Here is a 25933-nt window from a genome sequence, read left to right as displayed (position 1 = left end):
TCAGGCTCAGAGCACCATGAGGGTAGCAAGAAGAGGGAGAAGCAGCTGGAGAGCTTGGCCTTAGAAGGGGAGTCCGCTGAGCAAGGCAGGGAGGAGCAGGGGTGGAACTGGATCCGTGGGTGGAACTGGATCCCAAGAAAGGGATGCTTGCACCAGGGACTCCGTGCTGTGGGTTGCCCTCAGCTCTGACTCTTTTCCTGGAAAAAAAAAAAAAAGAAAAGAAAAAAAAAAAAAAAAGGAAGGAACTGGTGAGACTACAGAAATGTGTCTCTCCAGCTGTATGAGCAAGGAGACATGACCTGGTGGCCGGCTTTGCCCACAGCAGCAGTTGGAGACACTAGAGGCCCCGAAGACCTTGCACACAGCCATCTCAAATACTTAGCCATCCTGTTGCCCTGGGACAGGCACAAACGTGCTGTAAAGGCTCACGTGGACCTGCAAACCATTCTGCCAGTCCTGGGGTGCCAGCTTGCTGGAGCGGTTGTCCCCTCCTGCTGATGGTACTGAGCAGTGACCAGTGTGTCCTGCCAGGTTGCAGGGCTACGGACACCACATTCCCACCCTTCTCTTCATGCATTTTACTTTTACTCATCACCAAGTTTGGACGAGACCCTGTAGGAACAGAACAACTCCACATGGACATGCACAAGTACCCACAGGTGCTTTTGATATAAACACCATCCTTGAAGAGAAACAAGGCATTTTATTGATCCCTTCCACTCCAGAGGGACATTCTTCAGTGTGGGCTGCTGGAGGGGTTTGCAACTCATTGCAAGCTGGAGCCAGGAGGAAGGCAGGCGTTTCAAACTGAAAACACAAAGGGGTTAAGAACAGCTGCAGGGAGAGGGAAAATAACAGAAAACCCCTCTGGATTAAGCCCCTTCTGACCACGGTAGCACCTGGGGCTTCAGTCTCCAGCGATGGAGAGGTTGTTTTCATAGCCAAGGTTGGGATCGTTCGGTTCCCAGATCAGTCACAGGCACACACCTCACTCCTCGCAGGAGCTTTTCCCACTTCCACCAAGGACACTTGGACCAGAAGGTGCCTCAGACACTGCCACAGCATGGCCCTTTCTCCACAGCCCCAGGCTGAGTTGGCAGGCCCTCTGGAAAGCCAACACCTCTGCCCAACGCTGGCCCGTGCCCAGGCCTTTGGCAGCTGATGTGTCCAGGAGGTGATCCCTCTGGCATTCCCACCAAGCCTGCCCCTGGATAGTATTACCACAGTGACCTGACACCTGATCACAATCCTCCATGTATCTGTGCGTCCTCAAAGCCTGCTAAAGACGAGGACATGACCCAGAACATGTCTGGAGAACAGGCTGAGACCTCTGTGTGCTCAAATGAGCATGGTTGCAGCATGTCTCTCCTCTCAAAAGGTCTTTGAGGCTCCTGTGCCAAAACGAAGCAGCAGAGAGAACATGGTGTTAGTGCAAAGAAAAAACGTGGCCATAGACCTCAAGAAAAAGAGTGTTAACTCACAAAACTCTTCTGTCCCCAAGGTCAGCAACTGCCCTGCAAACCAGTGGCCACCTAGGGAATGACCATCCAGGAACTATCCATTTCAAGCTCACTGGCTTTTTGCAAGTGCTGTGTGATCCCAGACACCAATTTTATTAAAAAAAAAAAAAAAAAAAAAAAGCTGGCAGCTGCAAAGACCCTCAGCAGCCTCACCTACCTGCACAACACAGAGCACCATGGGAGAAGAGCTGCAAGGAGATGGGCCTCTGGAAGGACTTCTGGAGGTGCTTCGCAGTCAGGCCTGAGAAGGGGGGGGGGATGAACTCAGACTTGGAGGGGGCTGAGCCAGGAAAACTCAACACCCAACCCCACCGAGCATCTTTCATGAACAGCCCCAATGCTGCGTAATTCAGTGGGTATCTGAGACATGAATTTTCCCCTATGGAGGCAGACCTGAGTTTAGCACATGCACAAAAGTCAGGGGTGGTGTGGGATGAGTGCAAACAGAGCAGAGAGACCTTCAGAGGAGGCCTTTGCAGATGAGAACATGTCCTTTGTCACATCCAGAGCAAAGCTCCCCAGCAGCTTTTTATAACACCAAGGCCAAGTGTTTTAACTGGACTATCCTAAGTCACACACTTCATGCCAAAATTCAGGCTCCTATGTCTAAACTGCTCTGATCTATGTAAGTTAAGAGAAAAATGCTCTCCATCCAGGGCGAACCCAGTTGCCAACTGGGCAGAAATCTCCACCTGGGCCAGCCACCTTCTTCACAAGCAATGGGCTATCCGCTGCCTCTTCCAAGGGTGTGATTTTTCTCATCCTAAGTGAACAAACAACTGATTCACACCTCAGAGTGCCCATTTCCCACAGAGGGCTTGTTGCCCCTAGATAACTGGCTCAGGCAGGGACATCTGAAATGTCCATGTTTATTAGCAGGCTGATGAAACACTTGTTTGCAAGCCTACCATCTTCCCAGACCCTGCTCACAGGACTTAAAATAAGATCTGGTTTGGGTTGTTTGCAGGTCAAGGCCTCGTTTCAGCTCAGTGGAACTCCTATTCCTAATTGACTTCGTGCTTGTTTCTGCTCAAATTGAACTTCAATAAGTGCCTGCAGGCCTTTCATCACCACTGTGGGAAGTTAGCAAGGGCGGTTGAGAAATCCCTATCTTGTTGATGTGCAACAGGTCATCACTGATGGGTACCCACTCACCCGTAACGCTGATCTTCTTCGGGGTGGCATTTTCTTTGCCCGGCAGCATGAAAGCTGTGACATCCTTGTGCTGCTTCTCCCCTGGCTCCATCCTGCCAAGACCTGAAATATGGAGAAATGGGAGGTTTAGGTTTCTTAGGTCTGCCCTCAAAGTTCAAATGGAAGGAGACGTCGGGGAGCATCTCTGTGCTCGGACTGAGCTGTTTGGGGTAGGAGGCTGCTGCCCACAGAAGGGAAACCCTCCTCCCTTCCTGCCCGTGGCGATGAAAGGTGCACTGGGATGTAAATGGTCCTAAAAATACCTCCGTGTCACCAGACTGACCCAGAAGTAGAACAACCCCAGTCTGGGGCAGGAACAGTTCTAGATGCAAGAGCCACAGCAGCAGTTGGGGCAAGGGAAAGCGTCAGGAAAAAGGGAGCAGGAGAAAGGGGGAAAAAGGTAGGAAAAAGGTAGGAAAAAGGGGACAGGGAAAAGAGTAGGCAGAGGGGCCAGGCTCCTTGCCTCTCTCTGAGAGACTGGAAACATCCACAGCAGACTTGGCTAGGGCAGAGGAGGACGCCATCACACCAAAAGGCAGAGGCACACCATCCCAGAGGCCCCCTTCCCGCTCTCCTCTCCCCACCCCCTCCTGGCTTCAGCCCAAAGCCCCCATCCCCTCCCTCCCATTCACCCCAGAGACCCCAGCACACAGGCACAACCTCTCCCCTCCACCCTTTTCCCACCAGCACCCAGCAGGGCGGCTCTCCCAGCACCCCTTCCCAGCACGCCCCCTTTCCCATCGGAGTTTCCCAGAGGCCGCTTGGCGACGGCAGCCATCCCTCCCACCCCGCATGGAACAGAACCCTTCAGCAAAGTTTCCCCCCCTGCTGCCACAGCACTTTAACTGGAGGAGAGGGCAGGATGCTGGGGTTGGTGGGGGCTGGCAGCCGCCCCCCACCTCCCCCAGGCAGCCTTCCCTGGGGATCCAGCAGCAGGGGAGCGTGCCAGGCAGCCTGAGGGACACAGTTTTGGTGGAAAGCATGGCCCTGGGCACCCCCACCCCCCTAGAGCAAGCAGCACACAGCAGGGCTCTGGCAGGGGCGAGTGGCTGCAGCCCGCACCGCCTCACCCCCTCTCCTCTGCTCCAGCCGAGGGGTACCAGCTTTCCTCCCACCCACCTTGCAAACCTCAGCAGCGGCCGGCAACCCTTGTGCAGGGCATCCCTCCGGCACCCCGCACCGCCAGCCTCCCATGGCAAACCCCAGGCTTGCAGCACGGCCAGGCAACTGCGGGGACCCCTGCTCCTCTGCAAGACCCTCGATCAAAACCCAACCACCTTCTTGCTTTGCCTCTGGGTTTTGAGCCAGGAGGCATCCTCATATTTCCCCCCTTCCCACCTCCCACAACCACAAAGGATAAAAATATGCTTTAAAAGAAAAAGCTGCAAACCTCCATAAGAACCCAGAAATCCAGGAGCTGGCGCTCTGAAAAAGAAACCCATGCATGGCAAAGTACACGTTTCGCCCATAAAATTGCAAGACATAATGATGCTAGCTGATGAGTATTTATAAAACAGGCACGCTTGCTCCTGGTGAGAAGAGCTTAGATATTCTCCAGCTCTCAAAAACTGTGAGACTAGCCAAAAAATCTGCGGCTGGAGCACAGCCAGCCCATACCCAGGCTGAATGATGACAGCCCGTAATCATTTTTGTCTCACGGCAGACGAGTGGTGACAAGCACGTATAAGGCTCAGCCTTCTCCTGGTGCAGCTCTCCTGTTTGATTTCCGAAAGTGCAGGGACCAATATCACAAAAGTCACTGAACAAGGGAATAATTTGCTTTGGGAGGGACTTCTGGAGGTCAGAAGTTTCGTACCTGAAAGTAAGTAATTGAGATTATAAATCTTAATAGCAAACATCTCAATTTTCAGTACTTCTTGTCTCCTTTAACAGACCTCTGCCTGGCCCAAGCCCTGCTTTTTGCCTCGCCACCGACCTGCAAAGCTGCTAATTAAATGCAGAAGGACTGCCAAGAAATCTTGGCTGGTGAGGCTCTAACAGGGGCCACAGACTAGATGACACAGAGACCCAGCTCAGAGCACGTACCTGCCCTGCCCTCTAGATGCAGACGTGGGAATCCAGCACAGACACAAGCTGAGGAGCTGGTTTCCTCCTCCCTTAACTCCTTTTTACATCTTGCATCAGGGCATCCTCCTGCTCCAGGCCCTCCAAGTACACGAGGAGCATTGGTCAGGTAGAAGATGCTTGGACATCTGGCTTTGGTGGATGAGGGACAACTGGCCTTGCCAAGGCCACGGGGAGGTGAAAAGGAGATGCTTGCATACAAGACAGGGCTGTCTGCCTTCCCATGAATAAGCTCCCAAGCTGGCTGTCTTCACTTTGGGTGAAAAGAGCCATGAAGCAAAGCCCAGCTCCACCAGCCCTGCTCCAAACAGCTGCCAGCAGATACTAAGAGGATCCTGCCAGAGAACAGCAGCACTCAAAGCCTTGTTGTAAGAGCACAAGGCAAATAGAGAAGGAAAAGCAGTGACGGAGGAAGAAGGCAGCCTCGGTGGTGCATTAAATCTGGACCTGGGTGGAGACCATCCCCACCCGCTCGCCTCGCCCTCTTGAGCAAACAAATCGGTTTGCTGAGTTTCACTGCGCTGAGGCTCACCCCAGGCTGCCCAGAGCCAGCCCAGCTGGGCGTTTGTCTGCTGGTTCCCTGGCTTCCCCCCTAAAACCACCACGGGCTTCCCTCGCCAGCTCTGCTCACTCAGGACTGCACCAGTGATTCGGGCTCTAAGCAAGGCCAAAGCTGGAAAGAGGAGGCACTGGTAGTGGGGGTAACATTTCTCAAAGAGGGGATGTCCCTGCACCTTCTTCAGCCGCATCCATTTCGGGACTAATGTGCACACAAATTTGTGCCCGGCCCCATAAATTATGCAGTGAACCTAAAGGCCATGACTTCAAAAAAAGAGGGCTGGAAAAAGCACACACACAAGTAAGAAACGCCTGTTCCCAACACCTCTAAAAGCACTTCTGGGTCCTGAATGGCCCTAAATCACCACACAGCATCACCAACAGCCAGCCTGGTGATGGATTTGGGACCCCAAACCCAATGCAGAGATGTTCCCATCTGCACAGCCCATTTCAGCCTGATTTAAGGCTGAGACTGAAGGTTGAGGCTTTAAAGTATCCCTTTACAAGTCTCTCAGGTGACCGATTTCCTCCTCTATCTCATTAGCAGCCACCAGCAGATGCTGTTTCCTCAGCAGGAGCCACACACCAACAGTTACAGCAATCTCAATTGTCATTTCTTCCTTCCTCACAGCCACAGCAAAGCCTGGAGAATATTTATCAAGAAGCAGACGCAGCAGCTTTTTATAGTTAAGCTCAGGTCATTAATCTCTATAGAGAGTTTTCATAATCTTCCTCGGCTTCACCATGTTTGTTTAACTCTCAGATGGTTGCTCCATGGAGCTCCGGGTAATTGCAGATTAACTGCTTTTCAATATTAATGGCTCTTCATTAATGCACTGGGCGCTCTCCCCTCCAGAGTCCAGACAATAGCTATTGGTGTCATGCCCACAGCTCCCCACAGTGCAAATTACTTCTGTCTTTTGGGCCGGAATTCCATGATATGAGCCCAAATGTTCTCTGTGCTATGGCTGCTTTGTAGCAGAAGTATTTCGGAGCAAGGGCAATTCCCTCCTCCAGCCCAGTGCAGTGAGCTTCCTCCTGCAGATGGCTCAGAGGAGCTGCTCTCAAGCCACCCCAAACTGTAGCATACTCAAGGACAGGTAAGGACAGTGGCACCTCTCCAATGCCCTCATCCAGGAGGACCCCACCCCAAGGCCCCAAGAAGCAGGGCAGGGCAGGACATGTGGCCACGAAAACCTCCCAGATTACAGCAAGCCTACCCAGAAGTGATGTGAGGGCTGCAACCCAGCCTCCACCAGGGTGGTGTGATCGTGGCATGAAAGCGAGCGCCTCAGCCCCTCCACCCTGGCAGCATTTCCAGGTGCTGGATGTGCAAACCTTGCTGTGCTCGTGCTGTAGGAGCACGCAGGGTAGATGGAGCCGACAAAGTGCGTCCTTATCAGCATGTTCCATAGGGATGGTTGCTGGTGAGTCCTGTACCCCGAGTCACATCTTGGCATGCACAAGTCAGCATGGGCTGGGAATGGGCTAAGAGTGAAGCCATGCTGGCAACCAGCACCTGATTTTGCTGTCTCATTCAGCCTCTAGCCAGGACACAGAGCATGCTTACTGCAGAGGCACTAAAGAGCTAGTCCTGTATCTCCAACACTTTCCTCATCAGCCTGTTCTCTTTCTCTCCTCTCAAGGCTCTTAGGGTGCTTCAAGATCTTGGTCATGTTTAAAAGCCTTCCCAGGACATATAAAGCCTTCCCAGGACACATAAAGCCTTCCCAAGAACTCCCCTCTTGCCAAGTTATTCACAACGAAAGAAACTGCCCACCCCAGGCTGCCAGCACATTCATCCTCTGCTTTAAAAATACCAATGGACTCGGTGTTTTTGCATGAGCTGGAAGCTCTGTGTATTCGTTTCCCTGGTCTGCAAGCAGCTGGGATGAGCCAGCAGGATCCTGTGCCCACGCCGTCCCCTCCAGCATCCTCTGCTCCGCGTCAAGCCTTGCCCTGGGGTGCCGAGCTGCACCGATCCAGTCATTACCCAGGGCATGAACTTCATCAGCAACTAGATCATCTCTTGGCCAAAAAAAAGCCCCCAGTCCCCTCTTTGCTGACACTGAGCTGGGACAAACAACATCTAGATGTTGCTGAGCAGAAGCCCCTCACCCCTCTGCAAGCCCTCCATCCTGGCCCCAAGGTGGAGGAGGAGGAGACCCCCACTATCTGGGGGGCAGGGGCAGCTTGAGGTGGGACTTCAGCCCCAGGGCTTTGTCAACCACATCTGGGGGCTGCAGGCTGTGCCACTGGGCGAGGGGCCGGCGTGGGTTGGACAGCATGTCAGACCAGTGCCGCAGCTGGTTGCCCGTGGCTCGGCAGCCCAGGAAGATCTTGCCAATGGGCTCGTTCTTGGTCACTTTGTCATGATCCCAGACGGAGATTACCAGGTCCACGTTCTGGGGGAGGGGACACAAGAAAGAGAGTCAGTGGGAAGGAGCTTCCCACAGTGTGGACCCACTCAGCCCTGGGTGCTGCAGGGAAACCCACCTGGATCTGACTGAAAGGGACCTCGAAAACAAACACCTCATTGAAGTAAGGGCTTAAGGTGTTTTTTTTCACGCTTGTAATTTTCTTCTTCCATTTTTTCCTGTTCAGGATGAGATGCACTTTGACAAAAGGATCTGAGGAGAGAGAGGACATAACTGCCACAAGTGACAATTTTTGACTGAGGAGCTCAGCCACAAAACAGCTTCCCTGGGTCATTCCTACACAGACTACAGCATCCCACTTGTCACTCCTCACGACGGTGAGCATCCACCCCTCTTCCCCTTGCCAGCCACCCCAGACCTCACCTCCTCCTGCCACGAGCTCCCCATACCATCCAGACATGACATCTTCTCCTGGGAGATACCTCCAGCTCTGGAGTATCTGTGCTGGGGGAAGGCTGGGAGCTGGCCGAGGGCTGGGTATGGTGACGGCAGCAGGAAGCAGGTCTTGACACCGAGAGCTTTCGAGGTTTTGCAACTCTTGGTGCCATCGTTAAGGGCTGGGCAGGAGTAGGGAGGTCTGAGCGCGAGCAGCCCCTGCTGACCTGAGAGCCCATGGGAGTCCATACGCTTCAGCTGCTTGGCTTCCAGGATGAGCACCGTCAGCTTGCCAGTGCTGGGAACGTAGCGCAGCGAGAAGCAGATCTCGCCCAGCTGCTCTTCCTGATGGAGAGATGCCAGTGATGATCACCGGGCAGAGCAGCCAGCTCACCTGGGGCTGGAGCACCAGGCTGACCCCAGGTTTTCTGGGTCTCCCCCCCCTCATGCTTGCCGCTAAGGACCTGCTTCTTGGGGTGGTGGCAAACGAAGCAACAGTGCATCCACCCCAGCAGTTTCCCACCCGCCAGGACCCACCTCCACTTTACTGGCCACGGCCAGGTCGCTCCACTGCTCGATGACGTGCTGCAGGCTGACGCTGGCCAGGGGCAGCCGGACCTCGCCGATGATGTCGTGCTTGGCAAAGCGGTTGAAGTCGTAGATCTGCATCACCAGTGTGGATTCAGGCACCTCCGCCTGGGGTACCTGCAGGGGAGGACTCGAAAGCCCAAACTCACTTCTCGGTGGCAGCACTGCGCCACGGGACGGGGCAGTGGATGCAGTAACAGGTGACGCTTCCCGCCCCAGTTGCAAAGGCATCTCCCTGCCTGCAGAGTTTTTGCCCAGGAGCAGTGCCCTTGCAACACTCTTGATGGGACCAAAAAAACCCCATCATCAGTTATAGTTTCCTACCTGGAAAATGAAGCTCTCATTGAAGATGGGGTTCAGGGTCTTGCGGTAAACCTTGGTCTCGTACCTCTTCTTCATATCAGAAGTTAGGTAGACAATCACGTATGGATCAGACGTGCCTCCGCTGTCCATGGCCTTCAGCTCAGCTGCCTGCTTCACGCCAACTTTCAGCTTAAACAGAGCGATGTGCAAGGTCACCAGCTGAAGGAGGACAGGGCCAGACAGCCCCAGGCTCCGTGGGAAGCAAGCGAGTGCAGCTTCCGCGCCACACAGGCATGAGAACCAGCAGTCTGCGGGCAGGGGGAGAGGTGCAAGAGGGTATGGTCCACCACAGTGGGCAGCAAAGAGGGACCACGCAGGAGCAAAGCCTTTTCCCCGCTGTGCCGTGGCCACGAGCATCCCCACCTCCTGTGCGCGGAAGTTGTACTCCAGGGAGTACTGCAGCTTTCCTCGCGCCCTCTGCTCCATGCCATGCTCCAGGTCCTCCATCTCAGGCTGGACCTGCAGCGGAGCACAGCACTACCCTCAGGACGTGCTCACCCACATCCCCAGCCATGCCATGCTCCCACCAGCCCTGGGAGCAGGCAGCACGGCAGCAAACCTCTCAGGGAGGAGGGAGGTGGGGGACAGAGGGAAGCAGGACGCACGAGGCTGGCCGTGGTGGGGCTGCTGACAGCGTGCAAGCTGACTCTCTCCTTCTTCTTGGGCTTCTTCTTGACACAGCAGCACCTGACGATGCAGATGAGGAAGAGGAGGAGGAGAATGGCCACTGCCACAGTCACAGCAATGAGTGCCCACTTGGGTACTGGTGCAATGTTCAGGGAGCAGAGATGGACAGAAGAGTTAAAACCAAGCCAAAAATATACAGAGTGCGTTTGAACCCCTTCCTGGTGCCTCAGCACTAAGGAGCTGTACTTTCAAAATTGCCCTTATAATCCTGGAGATTCCAGGGAGGCTGCAGCTGGACACCATTCCCCAAACAGGCAGCAAGGATGCCCTGCGCTCCTGGAGCAGCACAGTACCACTCTGCAACGTCCCCACCCTGATAGACCCCATTGGAAAAAGGGGTTTGGAGGGAGGGAGAAGTGGAGACACAGCCTCAGAGTCCAGGAGCCCCACCAGATAACGCTGCCTGAGAGAGCAGGGCAAGCGCTGCGGTACTCACATGGGATCCGGCCAAGCCAGCCACCCAGTAAGCCCGGCTGAGCTGTGGTGGTGAAGGCCATGGGGCTGCTGGTAAGCATGGAGGTCATCACCCTGCCTTTCCTGGCTGCCACTGCCATGGCTCAGCTGGGTTGACCTGGGGATCACAGAATGTTACAGGTTGAAAGGGACCTCGAAAGAACATCTAGTCCACCCCCCCCACCAGAGCAGCAGAGCACGGATGCAAGCAAAATTAACAGGGTGGGGATTTCCTTCCCAGTAGCGTGCGTGCTGCCAGCGGCCCAGGGCTCTAATGAGAGCAAACACAATTAAAACACAGGGCTTGGCTGCTTTGGCAGTGAGGTGTGAAATGGAGCAAGAGGGAGCTGCAGGCAGGGAGGGCTCTGCACCAGCCTATCCCTCACCTACAGCCTTCTCATTTATACCTTTGCAAGCCTGCCTTTGGAAAGGGGAGGGGGCCAGGGGGTGGATTAGGGAGTTCTCCTTTCATTTTGAAGAGACGAATCACCTGGCTTTAGGGGAAAAAAGCCAAAAGAGCTGGCCAGGCAGCATGAGCTGAAGGGTTTGCTCAGCCCTAGGCAAGCCACACCATTAGCTAACACCCCTTTCCAGCTATTTTCCCCCTTCTTGCAGGGCTGAGGAGCAGGGAGGGTTTGCTCCTGGGCTTGCAGCGGGGCTGGTGGCTGCATTGCAGGTGGCAGTGGTGCCACCAGGCAGGGGTCACTGCTGGAAACTTTGCGTAAGCCCAACCTGTGCACATGACAACGCTGACGCGGCTCAAGGGAAGGCTTCAAATTTAAAGCAGAATGGTGTTTCACTACGGCTCTCCCCAGAGCAAGGCTCTTATTCTAGCATGAACACTTCCTCGTAGCCAAAACTTCCTTCTTGCCTCCTTTCGGGTGAGGAGCAGCAGTGGGAGAGGTGCACCAGGAGCCAGGCTGCCCAGCGAAGGGGTCTGCAGCCACCTCGGCGCTGGCGGCACCCAGCCCCGGTGCCGTGAGCAAGGCTGGCAGGTATGTCCCTGTTTGTCTTGGCCACCCCAGCCACCTGCCCCTCATCCAAGCAGGTCCCTGCTCAAGCAGCCAACACCGCCTCACTCTGCCTGTACTCTGCCCACGTTCTACCCGCCCTGCAGGGATGTGGCTCCTTGCATGGGGATCCCCCCCGGGAAGAAACCACTCCTGCACTTCCCTCCGCTGAGCCGTGAAGCCAGAAAGAGCCCTTAATTTTTTCAACAACGGGTTTTGCTGCATGTGGGCATAGGGCTGGAGGGGCGTGGGAATTGCTGTCATCCCTGCGGCATCAGCGCTGGGGCAACGAGGTGCAGGTTAAGGGACTTGCCCAGGGCCACCTGGGACATCAGTATCGTTGGACGCCTGAGCTCTGCTCGCAGCCTGGCCACCAGCAGCTTTAATGATCGGTTTCTCCTGTCCCCACACGCGGAAATCGGTGGCCGGTGACGTGCCTGTGATATTTAGGAGGCGCCAGGCTGTGGCTTCGGGCTGTGGCGGCGGGTGGACGTGACAGCACGAGCAAGCAGGCACCCACCTAGCACAGAATTAGGTGTCTCAACAGTTTTTCCCTGCCAGACCCCCACGGGCTGTGTCACATTAGTCTGACATTGGCCCTGGTGTAAAGAAAAACCTCATCCCATCCTCTCAGAGTGACCTGAGCTGCTGTTTTGGGGACGATGGGGACAGCCCTGCTACAGGCTGGGAGAGGCAGCGCAGCTTCGTTGGGCTCTGCAGGGAGCATCGAGCACCCCTGCTCCTGCAAAAAGGGGGCTGGGGGAGCCCTGCTTCTTGCTCCCACCCTGGGCTGACCAGGTTCCTGGAACCACACTTACCAACGAGTCTCCTTCCCAGCCTCAGTCTCCCTTTCCCGCTGCATGGGCTGCGGGCCCAACTGTGGTGCGTGGCAGGGGCATGCCGCGGGCTGAGACGAGACCCCGCCGGGCACGGCGCTGAGGGCGCAGCAGGGATGGTGGCTGCACGGCACAGCCAAAACAGGAAAGTCTGCTTTACCAGCCTAGGAACCGGGCGGCCCCAGCAGCTCCGTCAGCCCCACCTTGCCGCTGACCCAAGCGCTGCTCCCGCGGGCGAAAAGCCAGCGGGGAACTCCCTGCCGGACCAGGAAGCTAAACCTGCCCTCCTGCCTGCGAGAGGCCGGTGGGGATCACTGCCCAGCTCTGTGCCCTGGCAAATTCGCTTCTCCAAGTTATCCTCGCAGTGCTGCTGGGCTGGACCACATGGCTGCAGGCACCCAACACAAGGGGATGGATGCTTGCAAGGGGTCGGGTGCATGGCTGCATCCATCCCTAGTGAGCTCTGCACTTGGAGAGCCCAGTTTGTTGGCCCACAGGGGCACGTAGGGGTTTAATGCACCATGCGAGGAGCCAGGAAATGCAGGCAGCGGTGAGGATGAATGGGGATGCTCCGCTCCAACGCTGCAGGGAGGACAGAGAGGGCAAGGGGATACTGCTTGGGTGGCTCCATGCCCCAGCGCCAACAGGAGCAACACCAGGCACGTGGCCAGAAGCAATTTCACCAGCATCCCTGTCGCATTAAATTTATGTTTGCACACTTCTTCCCTTGCTGCCAATTCAGCAAAGTCAGCCAAAAACCCACCTTGTCACTGTGGAAATTTGGGGTGGTGCCGGAAGCAGGGAGTGATACCGCCGGTGCCTGATGGCTGACACAGAGATGAGGGGAGAGGCCTCAGAAACCAGACCCAGCCGAGCTCTGCCCAGCCACCCTGGCTCACTGGTCCTGCCAGATTTCCACATGGCCACCAAGGTGTTGCCACACTGGGTGCCTGGCCACATGCGAGGTGACAGAGCTGCCCCTCGGCCACCCAAAACACAGGCCTGCTCACAAGCGCCCTGCACTCCTGCTGCTCAGAGAAGCATCATCTCCAGGAGCAGGAGATGGTATGGGAATGATGTTGCAGCAAACCTCTGCGTGGGAAACGTAGATGCCAGACCACATTAACACATTTTTAAACTGGCAGTCCTGGAAGATGCACGGGAGAAATGCATGAGGGGGACAGGGGAAGAAGGGAACATGCCCAAGAAAATCAGCCAGGGAAAAGAGGTTTGCATATGCGTGCTATAAACTGAGCATACCAGTAGCCTTTTCGACAGGCTATTTGCTACAGACAAGTGTCTCAGTGGAGCCAAGCTGTGCAGCCCACGCTTTGGGAGGAGATTCGGTGATGCTGGTGATAACCTGGTGCCACGTAGTGGGACAGATGCTTGGCCTTAATGCAGGTGAGTTTGGTCTCCTTTGGCAGGAGCCAGGCTGGGGATGCTGCTGCTCTGGGCCATCTTCCAGCACTGGGGCAGCGATGTGCCCCAGCTGGGCAAGGGAAAACCTGCAGGATGGCAGCCCCCACCCCCAGATCTCACTCCTAGGCAGAAAGGGAGTTTTGAAATACCCTGGCAGTACAAACCTTCCAGAGCTGGGTGCTGCATAGCCCACCTGGAAAAGCAAGATCCCAGCCTAAAAATCATCCCTGCTTGGGATAGTGTGTAAAAGAAGGGAAAAGGGACCCAGAAACACTCCAGTAAAATTGCAAATGTGGTGAGGCCCCGCTGCACCTTGCCACACTCTGCACCACCCTTTCTCCCTGGCGCAGCTCCCTGCATCTGCCTGCACACACTTGCAAGCCGCTCTTGAACAGATACCCCTGTATTTTCGGTCAAAACCACAACCATTATGAATTCAAGGGCTGGGAAATAAGAAGTCTGGAGGCACGCTAAAAATACCCTGGCTACAGAAATAGACATCGCTGCAGCGCTTGTGGGCAGCGAGCGGCGACCGAGCTCCGAGGGAGCCCAAAAAAAGCAGGATCAGGGCTGAGCCCCTTCCCCAGAGCATGGACAAGGCCAGGCCTGGGCGGCCATGAGCCGCCTGCGCGGCGCCGGCTGGGAAATGCAGCCCGGCCTGGGCCTGACGCCAACCCACCCGGCTGCCTACAAATCCCAGCGCGCCGGGGAGCGGAGCTGCACCCCAGCCCTGCTGCCCGCTTCCTGCGAGCCCGGCGAGGGGGAAATATAAACGGCAGCATCTTGGGCGAACGTTGGATGCCGGCACCGGACGGGCTGTGCCGGGAAGCAGAGGCAGCGCTCGCGGTGAGTTCGGGCTTTTCTCTTGAGGAAAATCCCGGCTGCGGGGTGGTGTCTGCTCTGCGCTACGCGGCTGCGGGGTGAGCTGCGGGGTGAGCTGCGGGGTGAGCTGCGGGGTGAGCTGCGGGGTGAGCTGCGGGCATCAGCGAGCGGCCGCCTGAAGCGCTTTGCGGCGGGCCTGGCGCTGCGTACGCGGGGGTGCTCGCGGCGGAGGTGCGTGCGTGCGGGCCTGCCTGGGTGTAAACAGCCCTGCAGGTGTTAAAGGCAGGTGGATGGAAAGGAGGAATCTGGTTTGCAACAGAGCAGAAATCAGAGGTGGTGTTCTCCCCCTGGGAAGGGCTGCTAGCTCCGTTGCCCCCTCTTATTCAATTTTCACATTCAGAACAGTACTTGGCTGAAATGCTGTCAGCGGAAAGCTGCTCCCTGCTTAGCTGGGATGGTGGTTGCCACCCTCTGCCCTGCTCTCTGGGAAGGGACCCCTTCCCAGCATGGGGGTACGGGTGGAGGAAGCAGAGGGACGGACACTCCAGGGCTTCCCACCCCAGGGGCGGTCAGGGAGTGCCCATGGCAAGCATCGAGCCCCCCACAGCAAGGCTCTGGCTCTCGGGACTGGCATCAGTCAAGTGCATTTCCTACCAGCCCAGTTTGCAGCCCCTGAATAATAAAAATTAGAGGTGGTGTTCTCCCCCTGGGAAGGGCTGCTGAGCTCCGTTGCCTCCTCTTATTTAATTTTCACATTCAGAACAGTACTTGGCTGAAATGCTGTCAGCGGAAAGCTGCTCCCTGCTTAGCTGGGATGGTGGTTGCCACCCTCTGCCCTGCTCTTTGGGAAGGGACCCCTTCCCAGCATGGGGTATGGGTGGAGGAAGCAGAGGGACGGACACTCCAGGGGCGGTCAGGGAGTGCCCATGGCAAGCATCGAGCCCCCCATGGCAAGGCTCTGGCTCTTGGGGCTGGCATCAGTTAAGTGGTCAAGTGCATTTCCTACCAGCCCAATTTGCAGCCACTGAATAATAAAAATGAGTTAAAGAAAATTGGAGCAAAAGAAAGGTCTCCCTGGAGGCTCTGACTTGCCCTTTGCCCTGCATGCTGGCTTTGGTCTGTGCTTGCACAGCCCCCCAACCCAGTCATCAGGTAGGGTATGAATCGGTAAATGAGGTTTTAACACCCTTGCCATTCCCAGGGCATCTGTGCAGAACAGTCATCGCTGCCTCTGCTCTCCAGAGAAAATCTGTAGCATACTTCTAGGAGCTTCTGGGTGGAAATAACTCCCATGTGATGCCCTTCGGTGGGAATGGGACCAGTTCCCATCCCAAAGGCTGAATCTGAAAGGTCCACTTCTAACACTGACTAGTGTGCATAGAAGTGAAGTGTACAGCATGGTAGCTACAGAAACCACAGGACCTGGGTGCACAAAAATAAATAGGATTTAGGATTCAGCTGCCAGGCACAGGCAGACCCTGTGACCCTCCCACGACTTTCATCTGCTGGACCCGGGTTAGCACAGCCTGCATTGAGCCCTTCAGTGCAGGGGCTGGCTGGCTCACAGGGCTGCGGGGGGGCAGCTCAGCCCCATCAGGGGAGTCCCCTCCTGCACCCAAGCCCTCACCACACATCTCTACTTACTCAGGCCTTTTACAGCTGCAAATACGCTGCTCATGCAGTGAACTTGTTTATTTATGGATACAAATTCACCATTCAAGCAAAAGTAGTAAGACAGGCAGTAAGGATGTGAACTAGAAGCCTACCCATAAGATCTGACCTATTTTGGCTTTTCCCAGCAAAATAAGTCTGTCTTTAAAAGAGTTCCACAACTGCTTTCAGCAGTTCCCCCCCAGAGAAAAATACTCTTCAGGGGCAAGGAAAATAAAAACACCGCAGTGATCTGTGGTTGAAAAGCCACTTTTCCATCATATTTAATTGGAACTATTAGACCAAGTTTTCTCAGAGCAAAGCTGTTGTCAGCAGAAGCAGGTTCATTTGGGCTGCTCCATTTGGTGGGTAGGGTGTCCCCTGCCTCTTTTCCACTCATCCCCCTCTCTAGATTGGCTATATTATAAGGCATCCCTTTAATTGTATATTTTCTCTTTAAGGCTGAAAGTTGAAGATGGCAGAGCCTGAAAGCACGGTGATAAACTCAGATGTGAAACAGGTAAAAGGTTGTTCATTACAAAACACACATCCTATATTTCTAAAGCAAGTTTTGAAATGCCACCACAGGAGAGGACACACCACAACACAGAGCTATGGTGACCTGAATTGCTTGTGCCTAGTTTTCAGGAGAAGTGGCCTGTCCCAGGGCTACTGGTATGTGGTCCCAGTGAGGTCTGTGTAATTTCCACATGGGAAAGGTTGCAGGGCTGAACCTCCAGTTGTATGGACAAAACTGACACTAAATTTTGGAGTGCCAGGGAGAAAGCAGCAGCTTCTGTACACATAGAAACTTTATTAGACTCTCCAGAACAGACACAAATGAAGGGTAAAACCACCAGTATCTGCAGAGAAACCCAGCAGTGTCCAGCTCAGCACAAACAGATGACCATGGTTGTGCTGTGCCCACAAACAGCAAAACTATGAAGCAATCCCCTCTGATGTGAGCTGTCCTCAGAGCACATGGCACTTATCAGACAGGTTAGGATTTCACAACTGCCTGCCCCATCCTTGGTGGCCTGAAGATGAAGATTGGGCTTGGTACCTCTTCTCCAAAGGCCCTCTGGCATCAGGAATAGTAATGCATGGCTGATGCCTCCAACACCCAACCCCACCACCCTGGTCAGTGGAGTCCTGTGTTCCCCTGCTAAGCCCAGCTCTCCAAGCTCCTTCTTTGCTGTCCCCCAACCCCTCTTTCCTCCCTGTTCTCCAGAAAGACCCCAGCGAGGCACTGGTCATTGCCGTGACCACCAGAGCCATCTTCAACCTGGAGGAGGAGCACAAGCTCTACCTGGAGAAGGGCAAGGAGGAGTACGCAAGGCACCAGCAGGCCAACCAGGACAAACCCCTGCCACCAGGCACAGCCTTTGCCTTCATCCAGGTGAGCTCCATGCTCGGCCAGGGGCACATGCAGACACTCACAGGATGGGGTGAAAGCTCAGCTTTCCTGGCTTTAGGTCTCAACTCCCATCACGGGGTGCAGATATGCCTGTCCTGGCCTCTTGGCCTTGTTGCAAGGCATTGAGACCTGTGCTCCTCACTGGTCCCACATGTCCATCTCCCCCCTACTGGGGTATCCTGCTCTCTGCTCTCCTGGCGACAGCTTTTGTGGGATGGTTGCTCTGTCTGAGCCTTGCCGTAGCTGACAGATGTAGCACAAACCACTAACCTTAACTGCGGAAGAACCCTGGCAAAGCCATTGCAGTCATGCCCCTCCAAAAGAGTCTCATCTTCTCCTCGCAGGCAGCACAGTATGTGAACGAGAGGATCCTAGAGAGCAACCCAGCAGAGAAGGACCTCTTTGACATCCTGGTGCTCTCCAACAACAGCCCGGAGAGCGGCGTGCGCATCATCAACAGCGCCAAGCACTACGGTAAGGGGGACCCCAGCCCCGGGAGTGCTTGCTTCCCCCCCGGGGAGGCTACAAAGCAGATAAGGCACCACAGTGGAGCATCAGTGGCAAACACAGAGCCGGGGGATACAAGGGGAAAGGGTTATTTTGGAAACAAGGCCAATTCCTGCCAGTCCAATGCAGCTTGCCCAGGGTGCCCGAGCACACCCTGGGTACAGGCTCCTTGGCAAAGCCCAGCTCCCTTTGGCTGTATCCTTCATACTAGGGGGCCTGACAGAATTTTACACCACCTGGGCATCCTCAGGCAGCTACTAACAAACAGAGATCTTAAAAAAACCCAAAAAAAACCCAAAAAACAAACCACCCACACCAAACCTAAATCCCAGAGTGCTGTCAGGAAGGCTCATTTAAGGGAGGGATGAAAGGAATATTTAACTGCACTCTGCCGTTTTGTAGGGGCAACAGGGCAAGAAGGTACAGCAAGAACATGGGTGGGTTCCCCACACAGCACTGGGAAATTAATTACCCCGAGCTGTGCAGCAAAGCACACCAAGGTCCAGGGAGGGGAAGCGGGGGGGGACTGCGAGGATGATGTTGCCCCGTAACAGACTTTGCTCACATCTCATGACCCGAAGGGCTGGAGATCTCCAAGTTCTGCTTCGTCAGCGACAAGGACTCCACACAGTACCTGAAGTCCCACGGGGTCAAGCTCTTCCTCTCAGCGGACAGGACAGATGTCTGCAACGCCCTCCGGAGAGGTGCGTTCTCACGTCCATCCCACGCCCCCAAACCCAGGACACTTTTCCCAAGCAGCTCAGTACCAAGAAACAACACCAGAGCCCATGCTTTCACAGGAGCAAGGGGGTGAATGGCACACTGATTACCAGTACAGTCCTGAACAGTTCAGTCTCCTCTTCTGTCCCCAGCAGTAGCCTGCAAACACAACAGGGTTTCTCAGACGCCTTCACAAGTCACTGAGTGCTTCATGCATAATTCTGACCATAACTCTGCCGTGGGCTGGTCATTCTCTGCCTGACATTTAAGCCTTTCTAACCAAAGATGCTGCCCACGGCTGCTCCCTGGATCAATGAGTGCACATCAGCAATTCCCGGGGCTTTTTGAGGCTGCTATAGAAATTTGCTTTCTTGGTACTTGCAGTTACCATGTGCTCAGTGATAGACATAAGCACATGCTTGACCTGGATCAGAGGGAGTGCAGTCTCCTCAACAGCTCTAATGGGGTTAATCGCCTCCTTATTAATTTACTTGGGTATGAGCACATCAGCTGGCCAAGGTTCTTCAGGGTCAGGAGCAAGCCATCTGCAGCCTGGGCTTTCCTTCGCTACGTAGCACATTCCTGGAGCCTCCTTAAAGAGCATCATTGCTCCGACAAGTATCTCTCATCTGGGGGCCTGGGTCCACAGATGAGGGTGGGCAGGTAGCAGCTTGTAGGAAGAGACCTGTAATTAAGCCAATTACCCCAATCAAGTGGAGGTGCCAGTCCCTATTACTCACAGCACGGAGTGCTAAATCTGGGCACTAGAGCCAGGCTTGGCAGGGTGAGCGAGCACCAGCAGGAGGGCTGCTCATGCCCACACAACCACCCATCGTCCCTTAGCAGACCTCAGTATCTCTCCAGACATCAGTCGCTGATCAGCAGCGCTTTCTTGTCCAGCTCCATACCCATGGGGGGATAACCCAGCCCTAGAAAGGTTGGGCTGACCCCCACAGAAAGCCCCCTGGCTTGGAGACCCCAACACTGCGGTGTGGGACAGGGCCACAGCAGATGTGTGGGGAGGAGCTGGCCATGCCTGAGCTGCCCCCAGGAGGGGGTGTTCCTCCTGAGCCCCACCTTGCTCTGTCTCACAGGGGTCTCGGCAGCACTCGTCTTCCAGCAGGAGGTGCAGGCCTCCAGCACCCCTCTCCGTGTGGTGTTCGACGGGGATGCTGTGCTCTTCTCCAACGAGACAGACCAGGTCTTCCGGGAGCAGGGGCTGGAGGGGGCATTGCAGTACGAGCGAGCGATGGAGGCCGTGCCCATGGGAGAGGTGAGCAAGCCACCGCACTTTCATGGGTACCCAACAGGCTCTGCACCCACCATGAGCATCTCTCCCGCTAGGGCTTCGCCATGAGTAGCCAAAAAAAGCACAAATCCTTACAGGTTCCCTTTGCATCCACCACTTGGTCCCTGCTGTAGGCCTAATCTGGAGCCCCACTGGAGATGGATCTGGCCTGGTGTCTCCTGTAAGTGAGCATCAGCTCCCAAATATCCAGGGTTGTGGTTACCCCCAGCGTCACCTTTTGTAGGCTGTGACCTCTTGCTGTGGAAGTCCCTGCAGGACTCAGACCCAGAGGCACTGCTCACTGGAATGTACCTTCCTGGTCACTTTGGGATTAAGATGAGCACTACAATGCTCACCTTCCTCCTAAGCACCCCAGTGCACAGCACCAGTCCCAGCATGGCCCAATCCTGCACCCCACAGGCATCCCTGTGCTCTGCAGAGCCCTGAGAAACTCTGGAAGAGGAACAAGTGGCTTGTACAGGCAGAATTGATGTCTCCTTATTTCCCACCCGCTCCCACGTGTCTTGCTGTGCTTCCAGGGTCCCCTGAAGGCTTTTGCCATGCACCTTGGGAAGATGCGCAAGAAGTTCAGCCAGGAAGAATCCCCCATCCGCACCTACCTGGTGACTGCCCGCAGTGGCCGGGACATGGGCATCCGAGCCATCAAGACGCTCCGCGAATGGGGTCTCGCTATCGATGAGGCTTTCTTCATGGATGGGGCTCCCAAGGGCCCCATCCTTGCCCAGATCCAGCCCCACATCTTCTTTGATGATGGGCTTCATAACATCCAGGGGGCTCGAAATGTGGGTGTACCCTCTGCCTGGGTCCCCTCCTGCTGCTGATGGGCTGCAGGCTAGCAGTTCTCTCTCCCAGCAGCACAGGGGACTGGGCCAGTTGAAGGCAAGTCTTCTGGTGGAGAGGGAAGGATTTCCTAACCTGCAGCAAGCAAATCTCAGGGAAAGGAGTCAAGAACATTGCATGAGAGCACAGACTACCAGGCAAGACTTGACACTCATTTCTGCTCCTGAAACGAGGTCTTTTAGGTCTTAGGATAAAGCCCAAAGACACAACTGCTCCAGGAAGGATGGACACCTCTGCTGCAACACTAAGGACTACCACCTATGTGCCCTGTAGGACCTGGGGACTTTTCTCTTCTGTAAAGAAATAAACGAAGCTATTGCCCCACACATGAGCTAAAGGAAGCATGAAGCCAAGCACTGAAGATGTTAGCTTTGTGCTCAGACAGTCTCCAAGGTTTATTCCCAGGACCTTTGCCCAAAGGAAGCCCTCAAAACCCTGCCTCAGCAGACATATTCAGCTCAGTTTCCTGAGGAGGCTGATGTGCTAGAAAGTCCTTCAGGAAGCTCCAGCCAAACTCAGCAGAGGAAGAAAGACTTCAAGGCTGTAACAGACCTACAAACTTTTTTAGAAATAGGTGACCAGGTTGAAAAAAGCAAGCCCAAGCTGTACCACCTTATAGAAGAGATTGTAGCACAAATCACCTTTCCTTAGGCACGCGGGCTGCTCCCAGAGTGCCCTTAGGAGACCCAGACCTGTCAGACACTCAGCTCCTGGAGCTGCAGGAGATGGGCCAGGAACAAGGTGGAGCCAGAGCTGCCACACAGCTCCGATGTCCCACCAGGAGAGGGCACTGGAGATGGGCTGCCTACAGCACAAGCCGTGCAGGGACCACGGCTGTAAACCAGCACTAAGGGGCACCAGGGCAGGACTGGGTGCCTGGGCCTGAGCTTAAATGAGTCTCCAGGGCCATGGGTGGAGGGCGCGGGCGGGGGTCCCAGGGGCAGCTCCTTAGGGCAGCTGGGGTCCGTGGGTGTGCTCAGGGTCCTGCCTGGCACCAAGCCACCGCCCGGCGCAGGGACGTCTCTCCTCTGGCAATTTGGACTCTGCTCCTAATTTTCCTGGGGAGCAAGCAGCCCCCAGGATTCGTTTGCAGGTTTCTTGCCCCAGGGCTGGGTTTGAGCGGTTGCCACTAGAGGCCACTGCTGCTCCGGGACGCAGCACCCCAAATCCCTGGGAGCTCCCCAGAACAGCCTCATTAAAATAAAAAAAGCAACTAGCTGCTCAGGGCAGTGCCTGCTGGGTAGCAGTGGGATTATGGATGGAGGAGATGAAGGTGATGGTGGCTTAGGTTTTTAATCTCAGCATAATCAGACAGTAATGTTTTTTAAAGGCTTCACAAGCGTCGCTCTCACCAATGCTTTTTTCCCCCCCAAGAAAGAAATAAACAAGCATCCCTGCGTGAGTGCTTGTCCCTCATGCCCATGTTCAGTAGTGTGGGAGGGGGGCTGAGATAACTCAGTGCTCCTTTATGGATATTCAGTTCTTTTATCTGGTCTTACATGCGTGCATCAAGATGGGTTATACACACAAGAAGTCTTCAGTGGGCTTTGGGTTAGGCCCCTGATCATCTTCTTGCATCCATGTCCCCAAACCCATTCCCGCTACCCCAGGCTTGGGGACTCTGCACATCTCAACCTAGCAAGGGGAGCTGCTGGCCCCACCGTGCCACCAGCACAGGTCCTGTCCCTGCCACCACGGCCATCACCTGGGTCCAAACTTGGGGCTGCCAGGGCAGGGCAGGGATGCCCGTGTGCAGGGCTTTGGTATGGAGCCACCTCCAAAGACACAAAGCCCAGCAGGGTCTTGGCACCAGCAGTCCGGCCCTTGGCCCTTTTGCTCAATCCAGATGCTGAAATTAGATGTTTTGAGGTAGCAACAGCAACAACATCAGCTATTCATCATTCGCTAATAACACTAAGCACCCATCAGCCTCAATCGCTGAACAAACATTAATTACAGGATGCTCAAAACATGCCCGGTAAGCAGGTACAGATGTTCATCCCACTTTTATGCAGGTCAGATACTGCCGGGCTCAGTGCAGACATCCAAGCGCCCATCTCCAGCCCCGCTCGCCATGCACAGCCAGCTGCTTCAGTGGTAGCTGGTGGTGGGGGCGCGGACCCAGTGGTGGTGGTGATGGTGATCCTGGACATCCTCCACTGCTCAGACCCATCACCTTTGCAAGTGCCTGGATGGCACCAGCAGGAGCTTGATCAACGCTTTGGGCGAGGGGGAATTCGCTGAGTCAAGGGTGGTGGGGACAGGCCCACGTGAGCCATCTCAGGGCACAAGCTGCTGAAGCAAGGGGAAAGTGCAGTGTGCCTTCCTCCAGTGCTGTCAGCACAGCGGGGGATGACAGGGCTAAACACGCAGAAAATGGGAAAAAAGGAAGGAAACTCGGGGTTTGTGGGGTTGCATCATATGGGACCAAGTGCAGCTGCTCATGCTTGAGCCCCATTGCTCAAACATGTAGCATTGAAACTGCCCTTTATTGACTTGCTCCAAAGATGTGGCATCAAAACCTGCTGTTTTCTGCCCTGCTCCGAAGATGGAGCACCAAAAACACCCTCTGGCAAGGACTGCTGCAACTGCACCCCCTCCTGCAAGGGCAAATTGGTTGTTTCTGTCTTAGAGGCATCTGTAATAATGCTTGGGAAGTTCCGCAGGTCTTGGCTTCTTTGAGGCATTTTAATCTCCCTCCTTCAAGTGGTTGCTGGTGCCCATGGGGTCTCCTGCTGCTGCTACAGCCCAAAGGGCATTTAGCTGCTGGGGCTGGTTGCAGGATGCTTCTCTCATATCCATCTCAGGTTTTGGGGGCCAGGGCAAGGCAGGAGCATGTCACACCCCTGTGTCACCCACAGCAACAGGCTCCCTTTGAGCCCTGCTGGGTTTCACACCTTTCCATTCTGGGAAAAGGAATGAACGGGTGCAAAGGGGGCTCCGAGAACCTGCACTTGACTCTGGCCATTGCTTTCCAGCAACCCCACGCCACCCCAGCCAAAGCTGCCTGGTGTCGGGGTCCCCTCCAGTGCTGACCCACCACTGCTTGGGACACCCCCAGGACACCCTCCTCGTGCGGGGAGAGAAGCAGGCGATGGCCCCGCTCCGCTCAGCTGCAGGCAGGCTGGCTGCCTGCTCCGCCGAGCCCAGCCTTGCTGGCAGTGCCTAACAAGTGGCCCTTGTTTCACGGAGGGGACACGAAGTGTGACCCCAGGGATCAGAGGCTGCAGCTGGCTGGCCCCCAGGAGTTTGCAGCAGACCTTTGACTAGGGGCGTGCCCTTAATCCTGCACTCACTGCGCCAGTCAATTTAGGGTTGCAATGATTAAAAAAAATTACACTATGAGAGAGAAAGGGATTTTTCATGCAATGGTGGTGCTGCAGGGAGGGACGATTGGCAGGTATTTAGCTGCTAACGGACATCTGCATTGGCAGTGTCCAAGCAGTTCAGCTTTATCTTTATTGACTCCTGGCTGCAGCGGGAGAGGATGCTGGAGGCTGCAGGACCCAGGTGCAGCAGCGCTATCTGCCAGGGATGCTCCCACACCTCCCTCCACCCATAACCTACAAGTGCTTTCAGCCACAAGCATGGGGCAAAGCATCTTCACATGTTTGACCATAACCCTAACCCTAAGCCACCCTGGTGGCACAGCTCCTTGGGAAACACTCCGGGGTTTGCAGCCAGAAAGGTTGAGGTGCCAAGTCCCATGCAGCAAATAATTATTAACAGGGTGCTTTGTGTGCAGAAGCTCAAAGAGAGGGCGTGCAAAGCCGCAGACTGTGCTTGCCAAGGTACTTAAACATGGGTTCAAGTTCTTAACTCCAGGCAGGCATGTTGGAAAATGCTGGCTGCGACAGCAAGTGAAGCTGGAACTTAGGAGAAAGGTGGCAATAAATAGGTAGGCATTAAGAGCCTTCATGGGCATACTCACAGAGCACCAGCCACCCCAGGAGGTTGGGATTGATTCACCAAATCACCAGTGGAAGCTGGGTGGTTGCTCCCACTCCAAGGAAACACATTGAAATTTTAAGCCAATCCTTGGGTCGCCACGGAGTGTTAACCCTTGTCTTTCTGAGCCCACCCTCCTCCCAGGACTAGAAGGCTCAATTGCTTCAGTGCTTTGTCACATGGAGGAGATGTGATTGCATAAACGATGGTCTTCTCAGGGAAGCTTTGGCTGGAAATTAAAGGAAATAATTAAATGGCATTTAATCCTGGCAAAGAAAATTATATGGATGGCGTGCTTGGATGTGGCTGGAGGCACATCTCTGCATCGTGCATGGAAACCTCACTGGCAAGCCAATACCCCCCTGCCCCAAGCCGGACTCGCGCGGCCCTGGGGACTGCAGCAGGGATTGCTCAAGGCGGGTGACGAGGTGAGCTGGGTCCCGGTGCTCCCCATCACATCCTGGCGTGGGAGGCAATGAATCAATGCCATCGATGCCACTCACCACCTCATCCCGTCAGCCGCTGGTCACGCTGCCAGCTGCCAGCGCCTGCCGGGGTGGTTGTTGCCCATCCCCAGCAATTCCAGCCTGCTGCAAAATAACTCGGGTGAGGCAAACACCACGAGATCCCTGCCCTGAGGAGCGGACGGGGCTGGCAGCTCGGGTGAGGCAGGTCCCCTCCTCCCCGAGGTGGGTGCCAGGCGTGTCCCCAGCTGCGGGGGAGGACGGGCTGGGGGATGCGGAAGGACGTCTGACGCCAAGCGGGGTCAGGTGCAGGCAGGTGACGTGGGGGTGGCGGGGATTTGGACAGGGCCATGGAGTGCATGGGACACAGGGATGGGCGATGCCGAGTTTGGCAGCAGCCCGGCAAGGCATGACGGCACATGAGTAAACTCTAGTGAAGACCCCAGAGCAGCTCACAGAATTAAAGACCACAAGCATTTTTCTGCATGAAGCCTCTTTTTTTTTCTTTAAATAGCCAGAGGAAAGGCTGGAAGAGCAGGATCTGATGGAAGAAGGTCCACTGGGGTGAAAGCATCCCACGCTCAAAGGCTGCTGCAAATGGCCCTGATGAGGATGGAGCCACACGCAGGGCTCCTGCCCATCGTGACACCCAGCCATGACACCCAGCCACCAGCAAACCACCCTCACCTGCCATCAAGATCAGGGTTTGTGGTGTGAGAAATACCAA

General features: G+C 55.2%; 2 protein-coding genes across 2 annotated transcripts; one reads left to right on the top strand and one right to left on the bottom strand.

Annotated features, from left to right (window-relative positions):
• Positions 1 to 7528: 7528 nt before the first annotated feature.
• On the bottom strand, positions 7529 to 10362 carry SYT8 (synaptotagmin 8). The gene is made up of 8 exons (XM_009949588.2): positions 10245 to 10362; positions 9727 to 9884; positions 9485 to 9580; positions 9083 to 9250; positions 8708 to 8875; positions 8398 to 8515; positions 7854 to 7987; positions 7529 to 7762 (listed from the first exon to the last, which is right to left on the bottom strand). Exons 1-8 carry the CDS (start codon positions 10360 to 10362, stop codon positions 7529 to 7531), a joined length of 1194 nt encoding a protein of 397 aa, XP_009947890.1.
• A 6114-nt stretch (positions 10363 to 16476) lies between these two features.
• On the top strand, positions 16477 to 20775 carry LOC104345579 (cytosolic 5'-nucleotidase 1A). The gene is made up of 6 exons (XM_009950078.2): positions 16477 to 16521; positions 17233 to 17400; positions 17763 to 17892; positions 18507 to 18629; positions 19740 to 19918; positions 20473 to 20775. Exons 1-6 carry the CDS (start codon positions 16477 to 16479, stop codon positions 20773 to 20775), a joined length of 948 nt encoding a protein of 315 aa, XP_009948380.2.
• The last annotated feature ends 5158 nt before the right edge of the window (positions 20776 to 25933 follow it).

Source organism: Leptosomus discolor, chromosome 12, assembly GCF_034619465.1.
Source record: "Leptosomus discolor isolate bLepDis1 chromosome 12, bLepDis1.hap2, whole genome shotgun sequence".
Classification (NCBI taxonomy): Eukaryota; Metazoa; Chordata; class Aves; order Leptosomiformes; family Leptosomidae; genus Leptosomus; species Leptosomus discolor.
This window is presented reverse-complemented; position numbering and strand designations above follow the sequence as displayed.